The sequence below is a fragment of the Pithys albifrons genome, chromosome 3 (genome assembly GCF_047495875.1).
Source record: "Pithys albifrons albifrons isolate INPA30051 chromosome 3, PitAlb_v1, whole genome shotgun sequence".
Classification (NCBI taxonomy): domain Eukaryota; kingdom Metazoa; phylum Chordata; class Aves; order Passeriformes; family Thamnophilidae; genus Pithys; species Pithys albifrons.
In genome coordinates, this window is record NC_092460.1 from 18,287,480 (window position 1) to 18,300,129 (window position 12,650).

At 36.0% G+C, this 12,650-nt stretch overlaps 1 protein-coding gene across 9 annotated transcripts in view; it reads right to left on the minus strand.

The window, feature by feature from the left end:
- Positions 1 to 12,650, minus strand: part of ERC2 (ELKS/RAB6-interacting/CAST family member 2) — a 418,320-nt gene that overhangs the window by 260,945 nt on the left and 144,725 nt on the right. For 5 of the 9 annotated variants that reach the window (XR_011697327.1, XR_011697328.1, XR_011697329.1 and 2 more), the window contains exons 8-11: positions 9,698 to 9,835; positions 4,760 to 4,900; positions 4,078 to 4,218; positions 620 to 655 (exon numbers count right to left, since the gene is read on the minus strand). Coding sequence is in view for 2 of the 9 variants with exons in the window: in XM_071550773.1 (XP_071406874.1) it covers positions 620 to 655; positions 4,078 to 4,218; positions 4,760 to 4,900; positions 9,698 to 9,835 (456 nt within the window). In the remaining 7 variants the exon portion in view is untranslated. The remainder of the gene's footprint in view (positions 1 to 619; positions 656 to 4,077; positions 4,219 to 4,759; positions 4,901 to 9,697; positions 9,836 to 12,650) is intronic. The other 4 variants (XR_011697331.1, XR_011697332.1, XR_011697330.1 and 1 more) reach the window with 4 other exon arrangements.

The window sequence follows — 12,650 nt, forward strand, 5'->3', positions numbered from 1 at the left end:
TAAAAAAGCCAAAGAAATACTGTGCTTGTGCAAAAAGGGTCCTTTGCATTCATCATTTCATCTTTCAGCATTTTCGTCACCTAAATACAAAGTTTCCATGTTCCTAATATATATATATGCTGAATGTGTACAGTCTTTCATGAGTAGAACTGATCTATTTTAGTCATACAGACTTTTGGAAATACTACCAGTCATTTCCTAGATGCTGCTATTCAACTAATCAACTCAGTCACTGAGGATAAAGCTGAACAAATTAGGAGTTATTTAAGTTTGAAGGATCAAATAAAGTACTGAAGAAGGAAGAATTAAAAAGCAAAGCAAAAGGAAGAAAAACAAATAAATAAATAAATAACACCTGCATGCTTTTGCTAATGGAGAGGTTGAGGACGTAAAGGCTGGGGTGGTTTTCCCAGAAACATGGTATGTACCTATTTAAGGCATTTCACATTCTTAAAATGGCCTTGAAGTCCACAAAGTTGGTTTATTTGGGTATAATGAATACAGCATAGTGAGCACCAGAAGTGTTCTGCAAAGCTCCACAGAGGAAGAGCACAACACAGGAAGGGAATGGATCCTCATGCTTTCATATGTTACAGCGGCATTTGAGAAAAGAACTTACTGGATTGTACATCTGATTGAACAACTGCTCAGCTTGCTACATTGCAAAGGTGGGAGGGAGTGAAGCACAGACAGGAAAAGAAGGAAAGATCCAGGAAAACAGCATTAGCTCAACAAAACCAGTGCATTTGCACAGAACTTGTCATTAAAAAAAGTAGAAATTTAAGATTCTAAACATTCCTTGGTGAAAGTGAGAGGCACTAGGGAAACATAAATGTTGACTTTGGCTCCTAAAAAAGAATAGCTGGAGTAAGAAATTTAAGGTTTGTGTTACTTTCCCTTTCTCAAGTTAAATAACCCATGAAATAAAGAAAGGTGTCCACTTTTGATGATACATTAAGTGCTGGTCTCAAGCAATGAATCAGGAGAAGTGCTTTTGGCTGAGGCTGCAATTTATCACCAAAGCTTCAAAGACAGTAATAATAAAAGATTAATTAAATTGTAGCATTAAATTTATTACTTTCCTTTTGTTTAAGACAAGACTGAATTTTCTATGCAGGATGACTTTCAAACACTACAGCTTGGCAAAAATTACTTTAGCAACTGCAAATATGTCAGTAAGCAAGTAAATTTAAGATAATGAAAAACAACAAAAGGAGGAAATTCTAGAGTGGATAATAAAGATTATATATACACATATATATATAAAACACTTCACTACCTATTAGGTAATTCCTGCTGTTCTTTCACTAGTAGCAATATCAAGTAAAGCAACAAAAATCTGTGGAATTTGGAATCTGTGGAATTTGGGGGGAAAAGTATTGACCATTCTCTGGTATTTATGACTTTTTAAAAATTATATGAACTTCATATTTGTCAAAAAAGTTGAATAAGCATGTCTATAACTTAAAATATTACTTTGTATACCAAAATGAAGCACAGTCATAGGAATGATTACATTTTACAAATATTCTATTTATTATTTTGAAATGTGCCTACTTTGTAAAACAGTGGCTTTAGAATCAGAATGGTTTCTCTTGCTGAAATGAAAACAATCCTGTTATGCAATACTGAAAAATATTTGGATCTAATCAGACCCAATCAAAATGATCTTTATTATCAATAAAAGAATATTATTGCATCCAAAAAAAGAGAAAGCAGAGGAAAACAGGGAAGACAAACTCTACACATTGTTTTGGGGTTTTATTTACAGATTTAGTTTGGACTGGCCTCTTGTGCACGTTTTCTTCCAGACATGGCACTTACCATGAGCATCATCAGTGTTCATGGAAAACTGACTCCCAACAAGTGTGCTCAGAGTACTACCTTTATATTTATTACTAAAACTTGTTAAAACATGCAAATCAACATTGAGCTATAATTATTTTACAGTGCAATGATAGAAAGTACCTTCTCTATGATATTTTCAGAGAGAAATGTGTAAGCACACTCAGCTTTTGCAGTGAGACAGCCCCTTGGAGTCCCTTTCAGCGAGGGACATGAAGGGTGCCCTGCCCTGCAGCTCCTGCCGCGGGGCCTGTTCACAGCCAGGCACACCCAGGGGACACACAGGGCAGGGGCAGTGACTCCAAACTGTGCTCATGGCCCCTCCTACTCCAACTTAGAGCTGGGCAAGAGTAACCCCCAGTTCTGTTCCACTTACTTTCCTAAGGAATGAAAACTTGGTGAAGTGAGTTTTCTGGGGACCAATTACTTTTAACACAGGATATTTACAGGTTTGAACATAAAGTACTTCATTAGAGAAAATGTGAATTGAAAATTACTGTTTGGAGTCTACTATCATTAACAGTCACTGTTTCTGTTCAATTATACATGCCCAGAAAGAAGGCTGTAACTACGTTTTATTGTGGAAATACCTGGTCTCCTACAAATGTTGAGTGAATTTCCATTGGGGCTTTATGCTGTATTTATGATATAATAAAACTATTTTGTTGTCAACTTTCATTTAATAATCCTTTGTATTTATACACAGGCAACATATTCCCTTTTTATATGGAAGACGTCCCAGACACAACTCTGACTTTTATAAGGGCTTATTTTTCCATGACTGTATGATGTGTTTATATGTACAGTCATAAAAGACTGACTTAGGATTTCAAGTCCTTCAAGAGGATTTCGATAAGGCTTTTTTTAAGTGATATGGTGCTTTCAGGGTTAACTTTTTTTAAATGAAGAATATAAGATATTTCAGATAGTAATGAATTATATTTTGTAGTGAAGTGTAAAGTAAACAAACATAGTTTCTAAGAAACAAAAACAAACTAAATGACCTTGACTTTCAGGGAAACCTTTTCTTTGGATATTTTAATTCTGGCATCAGTAGCACTCATAAGCCCTCAGATATTTAAAATAGTTGTGTTTCCATTTGTATACATCACTTGTATAGGTTTATAGGAAAAGGTTCCCTTGCACTCCACAACTAAGCATCTAATGCAGGCATATAATTGCACATATTCTTTCTGAATTAAAAAATAGTACAGGTATAAGGTTTACGTTCTGGTATCCTTCACACTTTGCAATACCTTCTTCACAGGTCAGGCTATTGAAACAATGCTTAACCACTGAGCAGGATACTACTGAACCTGGGCAAAAAGAGTGTCAGAATATTATCCTAACAGTGGTAACACTCACAAATCAAATATTATTTTCCAGAAAATGAAACATTATATCAATATTAAAAAATAACATTTGACATACACTTAGTCATGAATTGCAGAAGGCAAACGAGATGCCTAAACCCATCAAATGTGTAATGAGCTTGGTGTTCAAACAATGAGAGCAGACGTTACCAAACAACACAGAGGAAGGTCAAAGAAACAATGGTATCAACAAAAGTGCAAATCATTGAAGCAAAAACTAGTTTAACACAGTAGTGTAAGTAAAACCATGTTATAAAAAACAGGATTTGTATGTTTTCCTTTAAATGCTTGCTTCCACTACTTGCTGAATAGAAATACTGAAATGCCAGCTGAGACAGACTTTGCATTATTTTGCTTAATTATCACAAACATGTGTTCACCAACAAAGCCAAAAATACATCTAAATGAAACTTAGCTACAATTTCCATTTTGGAAGCTGAATTTTTTGGACTAGGAAGAACAGCTTATCTTGGACAAGTCTTTAATTTTTTTTCCCATACTACAAACATTTCTGTTTACTTCTGAAAGTGGTATAAATTCACATACATACTAATTGCTGCTTTGATAATTTCTTTCTGCTCTTCTACTTTCTCTCCAATGTGCTGCTCCCAGTTTATCTGTTTGTTGCAGAGCCTCAGAATTCCCTCATAGAGGTATTCAGGAAAATTTCTGAGGCTCACCAGTGGCTTTGGTACAAAACTCTTGAGAAAAAGCAGTATTTGATGCAAGCATCAGCAAACAGCATAAGATGGGCAGGTTTCAGATTTACTCCATAGGAGTAAATAAGCTCATCATTTCAAAATGGGTATGGGATGCTGATTTTTGTTTTGCTGATTGTTTGTTTTATGATGGAACTTACCTTTTTCAACTGTGCTTCCAACTTACTACACTCTTCTTTCTTTTGCTCTATGGCTATTTCTAAAGACTTAAGTTTGGAGTCTCTTTTCAGCCCTGCTGATGCCAATGAAGATGCATGTTCTTTGAGATCGATTAAACTAGACTGAAAAACGACCAAGAGTAAAAAGTTAATGCCTAGTCACCAGGACACTAACTTATTGCCAACTTAGCAATCACTTGGATCCTGTTCCCCCTCCCCTTCCCCAAAAAGAGTTGACACAAAGATAAGCACTGATAGCAAAAGACACTGTTTTGCAAATACAACCAACTGGAACCAGAGGAGGAGAATGCAGTGAAACACAGAAACATTCATTATACAGATGAGCTGATGTTCTATTCTAAACACTTTGAAATTTCTTGCTCTAACTGACAAACAGAAACAGGAGCAGCAGTGGAATATTTGAGCCTAGAGGAGGCTCAGGGAAAGGACAAAGTAGAGATAATGACACACAACTATGTGAAAATTGAAGCAATATTTTATGTACAAGTGAGGACTGTGAAGTATGCTTAAAAGAACAGCAGTTCAGAAGCTGACCACTGAAGTGGCAGAATTTCAGAACTTGCAATGACTCAAGAGTTATCCTAATGCACTTCCTTTCATCATAGATGACATAGAAAAGCAGAGATTTTATGAAAAGACTGACCTCTTTTTCTGTCAGTTCAGCTTGTAAAGCATTAACTTTCTCCTTCAGGTCTTTGTTTTCTTTTTTATAAGATTCAATTTCTTCAAGTCTTTCTCTGTCATCTCGATCCCTTTGCTCCTTCAGACGCTCTATTATTCTTTCCTAACAAGGGGAGGAATTGCAAAATGGATAAGTTGGGAATCATTTTAAGAAAAGACAGAATAAAATTTCTTTGCATCATGTAGCACTTAGGAAAAACAACCTTCAGAGTTAATAGTATTGAAGTCAATGCCAGATTTCTCTGGATTTGAAAATCATAAGTACAAGGTTTTAAATATTTGATAAGATTAACACAGAAAGAGAAACTTTACTGAAGACCTATACTGCTATGAATATGTTTAGTATTGCGATAGATAAGGAAATTTATTAAACTCAGTATTTTTCACCCAAGTCCTGATCTGCATCGAAAGCAGCATGGGCAACAGGTCAGGGGAGAGGATCCTGCCCCTCATTCCTGCTCTGCTGAGACCTCACTTGGAGAAGAACTGCATCCAGCTCTGGGGCCCTCAGCAGAGGGACACAGATCTATTGCAGAGAGCCCTGAAGAGGGTCTTGAAGATGCTCTGAGGGCTTGTCTAGTGGAAGGTGTCCCTGCCCATGGCAGGGAGTGGAACTAGATGGTCTTTAAGTCCCTTCCAACCCAAACCTTTCTATGATTCTATGGGATATTAAATAGCTCCAAGTCTATTCCTAATAACAAATAACATAAATTCTTAATCCCATGAATATTAACATTAAATTGCAGCCTCCCCTAAGTGGAAGAGTTTAATAATCATTCAGATTCCACCTAGTTATATTCAGACTTAATTCTACACCAATTCCTTCTTGAAGATTTATGGACCCAAATGATTTTTTCATCTATAATGAATTAAACATAACACTACTTAATCTTTTTAATGAACAGTATAAATTCTTTTTTCTCAGTCAATCACAAAAGAAGACTAATTTATCTGTCAGCTGCATAAGGCTAAATGTCAAAACCGTGTTAAAAGGCCCTAATATACCATGTTTTACTTGATTAACAGCTAACTTGCAGAAATCCCAACAATGTGTTCTTGTTTCAGGCTTATTTGCATTGGCAAACTTTGCTTCTGCACTAATCTGGGACCTCACAGGTCTAATCTCTTTGCACTTTATCACAGGAGCAGGAACTGAATTGCCACAGCATATAGCTCTGTTATCAGCCATACTCCACTGCTTATCTGCTCTCTGCTGCTAGAGTAGGACCAACTTTAGAAATATCAGCTTCATGAAAGCAACCTCTTGAGCTGCTTTGGGCCAGCCCAAGAGCTGAGATATTCTCTGAAAAGTTTCTTGTTATAACATCAAGGAAGCTGATAGCACTTTTGCATAGTCTGATTTTCAGATTTTTCTTTTTAATTGCAATGTAACTTTATCATTGTAAAGAATTTTCAAGAACAATATAGGAAAAACGTAAGTGCTCAAACATTTGAGTTTTGGACTTTAAAAACAGTGTCATAATTCATTCATATCATATGACTATGTTTGAATTTGTTTTTCTTTTAATAGAAACTAAGAAAAGCAATTCAATTAGATTTCAGCTGAATTGTCATTAACTTAAGTGGTAAAAATAAACTTTATTTCTATTTTAAGAGTTTCTCATGATGCTCTTGAAGTACTTTATTCATAATTTTAAAATCAAAATTCTAAAAATTACTGAATTGACAAAAATTTAAGATAAAGCCAAAAAATTGAGCCCAATCTCAGAGTATAAAACAAAATGATACATCTGCAAAGTACATCTAATACAATTTCGGGGGGGGGGAATCAAAAATAAAACAACCAAAAACTCACAAACCATGTATTTCCATGGAATTCAAATATTCTTAAATGAAAACATCATCCTTTCTTGACAGCATTACATGTTAAATTGATAAAAACACTTATATTGATCCACGTGTTAAGAAGCTCATTAAGGGTTCTTGTTTTATTCCCTTTGGACAAACATATTTCATATTTCTACCAGTATTTCCAGTGGAAATAGTGAATAACTATTGATAAAGTCTGGAGATCTTAAAAATGCTACTGCAGATGGGAATAGGGATAAGAAAGGTACTGAGAGCAGCTGGGATGGATTGGAAAGCTGGACACAAAAAGGAATGACACATGTATGAAAACATGCACTGTCCAAGTGTTTAGATGCCAGAAGACAGAAGAAAACTGGGATAATAGTCCATTGGGAACTCCTAGAAGGCACCTACTGGCTTCTTTCCATGTGTCAGCACATCCTAGAAATCACATAACATTGAAAAACCTCCCCTTCAAAGTGTACCCTTCAAGAGCCTTACTATGGAAAAGAAATTGTGGGTAATTTGTCTGTACCACAAACAAGCGAAATCCTGCAGAGATGCCTTTACCTTGGCCACTGTCCTCTCATTGTATTTCATGCTCTAAGATCAAGCCCCCTGTTTTACAGAAGCTAATCTTATTTCTAACTCTGCAGTGTCATAGTCAGTGGTCACACATTAAAAGGGTAAAAGGCACCTGACTCTCATAAGCAACAATCTCTCCATAAGAGATTGAAACAGTCACCAGAACCCACAGCACAACTCACCTTCCCACCTTCCCTCAAAAGCATTGGTTTACAAATGATATCATTGCCTTTATCAGCTGTAAAAAGTCAGAAATCTCTGTGGCAGAGAAAAACATGCCCTGGCATTCCCTGGAACCGTGTGAGATGAGCCTGCAAACAGCCCAGGAAGGAGGCCGTGCCCAGCTGACTGCACGTGAGCAGTGACTACTTTGTACGGAATTCAAACTCAGGAACCCCATGTGAGTTCCAATCAATTCCACTTGGAAAAACCACTAATCACACTGATTCTTTTAAAAAGTGTCGGTTCATATATATCCAGTTCCAGATGAAGTAGACACGAATAACAAGAATGCTTTTCAGAGAAGGATATAAGGTTATCTAATTTTTCTAAAACATGAAAAGTAGCACCATTTATTGGATTTGAGTCTTTATTTCAGGTATCAAATAAAGCTTAACACTAAATTTCCATATCATCAGGGTCTCTGGTGTTGTCAGATTTCAAGTTATCATATACACAAAGAAATTCTACAGTATAACTTTTAAACAAACTCTAAAAATATCCTAACTACAATATTCAAAGCCAATGCATCCTGAGTTTAGGAAAGTTTTACAGTTTGTAGGTCTAACAATAGAATATTTTCAGACACACAGAAAACTTCTTCTAAAGTATAAATTATTTTACAAGTATTTATTAGTTACACTTATTTTAACTAATTTTAGAATGGTACTGGTACAAAATGGACTTGAAAACTAATTAGAGTTAATTAATTTGGGTTAGGTTTTAACTAAGTACTTCTTAATCTTTTGTATTTGTGGCAGTCAGAAGAGAATTATACATTATCTTTTCAATAGTTCCACACTAGCTACCTCTACTAGGAACTCTGGCAAATTGTCATTAGTTCAATATTTTCAGCAGAGAAATAACATTACAATTGGAGAGAGATTGCAACTTAGCAAATTACCCCAGCTAAGAAATATCATGTAAGTGCATTTTCTCTGAAGTGCTACAGATACAGGCGAAGCAGAAAATGGGATGCAAGGTTTCCTTTGGCCTTTGAGAACCTGTTTCATGCTCAGTTGCACAGGGTAACTGGCAGGTCTGCAGGGTGACAGTCACTGCTTTCCACACTGACAGCTGTAGCACAAGGGCTAAAGGACTGCTTAAAAAAAATCCTCTCAGCTGCCTCTCTGGGCATTTTGGGAAAGTGACGAATGTAAAAAAGATAGTTTACAAGGAGGAAAAAGCAGATTAAAAAGTACTTTGGGTCATTTTTTTATTAATATGCTGTGAAATGGATGAGCGCTGTGTCTAGATTAGCAATGCAAGATTACCAAAACACGTGTAACTTTACTGCATAAATGCTGTATATGCTTATCCATGGGAAGCTATACCAATGGCAACTTTTTTCATTTCTGTCGACCAACCAAATGCTAGGAAGGCAATTAAACATAGAAGAAATCAGAAATCTGACATTAACATTGTATGTTAGTGCCAGCACCACAGTGGAGTTTTAAGGTTATAACCAGTCATAAATGCCTTCATAGGATTGCACAATGCAGAATGGCACGCATTACTTTAATTAGTCACACTCACCTGTTCACATTTAAGTGGTATACATTAAGATCTGTGAGCTGCAAAATGTGGATACTTGTACTAATTCTTTGGGCATATAAATTCACTTGCATTACCTCGCATTCAAAGTCAACCGAAAGAAGAAACCTGACCTCACTGAAACTGGTAGGAATGTTGGCACTAATTTAAACACTCCAGATTTATCCCTTCTGCTAAGTATTTTCAAATTAAAGGCATACATTTTGTAAAGGGGAAAAAAAAGTAATTCTCAATTATTTTTTTAATGAAACACAGTTTCCCTTATAAATGAAGTGTAGGAACAACAGTGCTAACAGCAAGCCAAGTTAACAGTTGGTACAGCCACTTGCTGTTGGCTCCTCAGTTAGACTCTGCTTAATGGACAACAGAACAGGATAATCAAGATCACAAAGACAGAAAAATACCTAAAACTCTACCTTCTTTAAGTCTGGTGTCCAATTTCCAGTTCATTCAGGGAACAGCCACTCATCTCATTAACTAAAGGCAAAGCTTCCCATGTCCTGAGCCATTTTCTCCATGAGCATTCAAAAGGACATCCTTCTTTCCCTCAGAGTCCTGTGTCTGCTCATCAACCAGTAGTCCCTCCCTGCTCACCCTCCCACAGCACAGCCACCTGCTTTCCTGACAAGGCCCATAGGCTTTCTGACAGGTGCCAGATAAACTTAAAAAGACATTTTCTGCACATAGTTCATCCACTGAGCAGCAAATGATGCTGTTCAGGAGAAAACATTACCTTTTCTGACAGAGCTTCTTCTAAGGTTGCTAGTGCTGTGTCTGTGTTACTGGAATCCGTCTGCAATGACTTCACTCTGTCTTTTAGATTAGTTAGTTGTTTGTCTTTGTCCCTAAGTTGCTCCTGCAGATTTTCAATCTGAAAATAAAAACAGATTATAATATTCATCAACCTTGTCTTCCCATTCCAAGAGGAACCTGGGTGCTGAGCATATACATATCATTCATACATGTGATACTCCCAATTTTGTACCTGTGTCTTTCTACTTTGTTTTCCTATGCTATGCAAGTATAATTTTCTAATAAGTCATAGTAAAATAGCACAAAGCAGTCAGGTATTTTATTATTTAAATATTTTCTGATATTAATCCCTTTAGATTAAAGTATTGCATTGTCTCAGTCATTCAAAGTATGCCTGGAATTGCCCCTTTAGATTATTCCAGTTCAATAAGAAGGACAAAGAAAGGGTGAGGCAAAGTAAGTTGAGTGAGCCTTAAAACCAGGAAGAGGAAAGATGATAACCTGCCTATTCAGAAACCTCTTCTTCCATGATGCCCTGCTGTAAAGAAAATACCTGGCCAGTGATCAGGAAGTTTATACTTCAAAATCCAAAACCAGAAACAAAGAAAAACACATCAAAACCTTCAAAGCCACCATTTCCATTCACTTCATTCATCTCCTTCAAGATTTAAAGTGTGTCACTCTCTTTTGGTTATTCTAACTGCTTTAAACAGGTCAGATTCTTCCTCTGGAAAGTACTGAGTTGGATTGCTAAGGCACCTGTAACACACTGGTTTGTTAAAGAGGTCATGATTTACAGCTATTAACTCCGAAAGGATCCAATCAGAGAGATTTTGCACAAAACCTTTTGTACAGGATGATGTGGATTTTGGAAGTAAACTCAAATAAAAGCCCTCTGGGTGTCGTGGCGATCCCCTCCTGTGGCTGTGAGGCATTGTGACCTCCTGGGCACAGCACAGAGAGGACATGCCTTATGTCATGTGTGGAAAACATCAGCAACTGTCTGTCAGAAGAACCAATCCTCTTCAGCCCACACCCTCAGTGCCACACTCTATTGTACCACTGGCACAAACTCAAGATTTGGTTCTTAAGATTTCACACAAATAAATAGTAACAAGGAAATTAAGTAGTCTATTATTTTAGTGTGCCACTTTCTATGGGAAAATATGCCCAAATCCATAAAGTGTCATTTGTACAAAGCTGTTCTAAATATGTTGTCAAAATTAGACCAGTTATTACTGTCAACAGAGATTCAAATTCTTACTTTCATCAGTGATTTTTTAACTTTGGATCAGGTTCTATTCCCAATGAAATGAATTATGTTTTGCTGTTCATTTCATAACACAATGATTTTTTTTTCCTCATAGCCAGTATGATTTTTTATTTAAACAACTCAGATTTTAACAGAAGCAGGAACCTTTAAAGTTACCATTAAACTGTATTTAAAGATTTCTTTACAAACCTGATGTTGAATTCAATGCATGTGCAGCTCTGCAGAAGTCAACAGTTATGTCAACAAAAATTTAATCTCCATATGCAAGAACATACCACCATAGTCAAACACTCTTTAATTTGGGGCCCATTTTAGTAAAAATTCTCCTACTACTACATTATACAGTACAGGAAAAAAAATCCTGAAGTTTTGACATCATATGTATCTATAATTAACAAGTCATAAAATCTACAGTACAGCTGGATGCACTGTATAAAGTGTGTTTAGATAAATTTAAGTTTGAAAAGAACTTAGATAAAAATTAAAATAAAATTTTTAAGTAAATTTGGAGGATCACATTCCAATCAGAAAGTCTTCATAGTACAGCAAATACAAGTATTGTACCCTTTTTCTTTTTTTTTCTTTTTTATATACATAGTTTGGTATGTCAGATTGCTGCTGTGAGCCAAAGATTCCACTTGCTGCATAAACTATAAAATACTGAGGAATAAATAGAAAGGTTTGTTTGGGAAGACCTGACACAGAATAGCTCACTCTTGTAAATGACCTCTTGTAATATTTTTCTTCGTGTGTATATTTTATACAGATACAGAAATATGATACACGTGTTAATGAGTTAAGAACTTTTTATTTTATGACATGTGTATTAGTCACATCTAAAATTACATTAGCTGGCATTCAGAGGACTGCACACTACGTTTCTTTCTTTACTGCATCAAAGTATTTATGATTCCAACAACTACCTCATGACACCCTGTGGAATACTTAGGCAATTGCACATTTCAACGTCACCAAAACAAAGTCTCAAGTAAAAGAGAAATAAAACAGGAGAGTGAATATTGATTACATGTTCTTTGAAACAACATTAAGATCTGGTCCTTTATTATCATCAGCTTGACCTACCAATTCTAGGCACCCTAAATTAAAGTACTTATTTCCTATGCACAGTGCTTATCTGAATTCCACAGCATTTACACGATTTCCTTCCTCTTAAAACTAATTTAAAATATGATCCAACCCTTAACCAAGAAAACATGTTCTAAAATTATTGAGCATTTACAAAATTCTTTCCTCAGAGGTAGAGAGAACAGGCAGCAAATTAAAAACATCCCCATTGAATCACAACTGCTTTAAAATAAGTCATTCAATGCATAGTCCACAGATAAAATAAGAGGAAAGGATCTGATTATTCTTCTATTTGTGCTATATAAACTCGAAGGAAATACTTTGATGGGAACAGGACCACACTGGGCTATGTGAAAGCAGGCTCAGTACCACAGAGTATGTGTTGGATGGGCACAGGATTAGCAAAGCCCTGCTAATACAGGCGAGACTTTAGGACCAGTCACAGAGGCCTTTCAAAAAGATCACAGGAGACAGAGATTGAGCAGTCTCACAAGCTGAAATCTTGGCATACAAGACATGATTTAGTTCTTCTTGGGTTTTTGAAAACCAGAAACATAAACAAACCCTCTGGTAA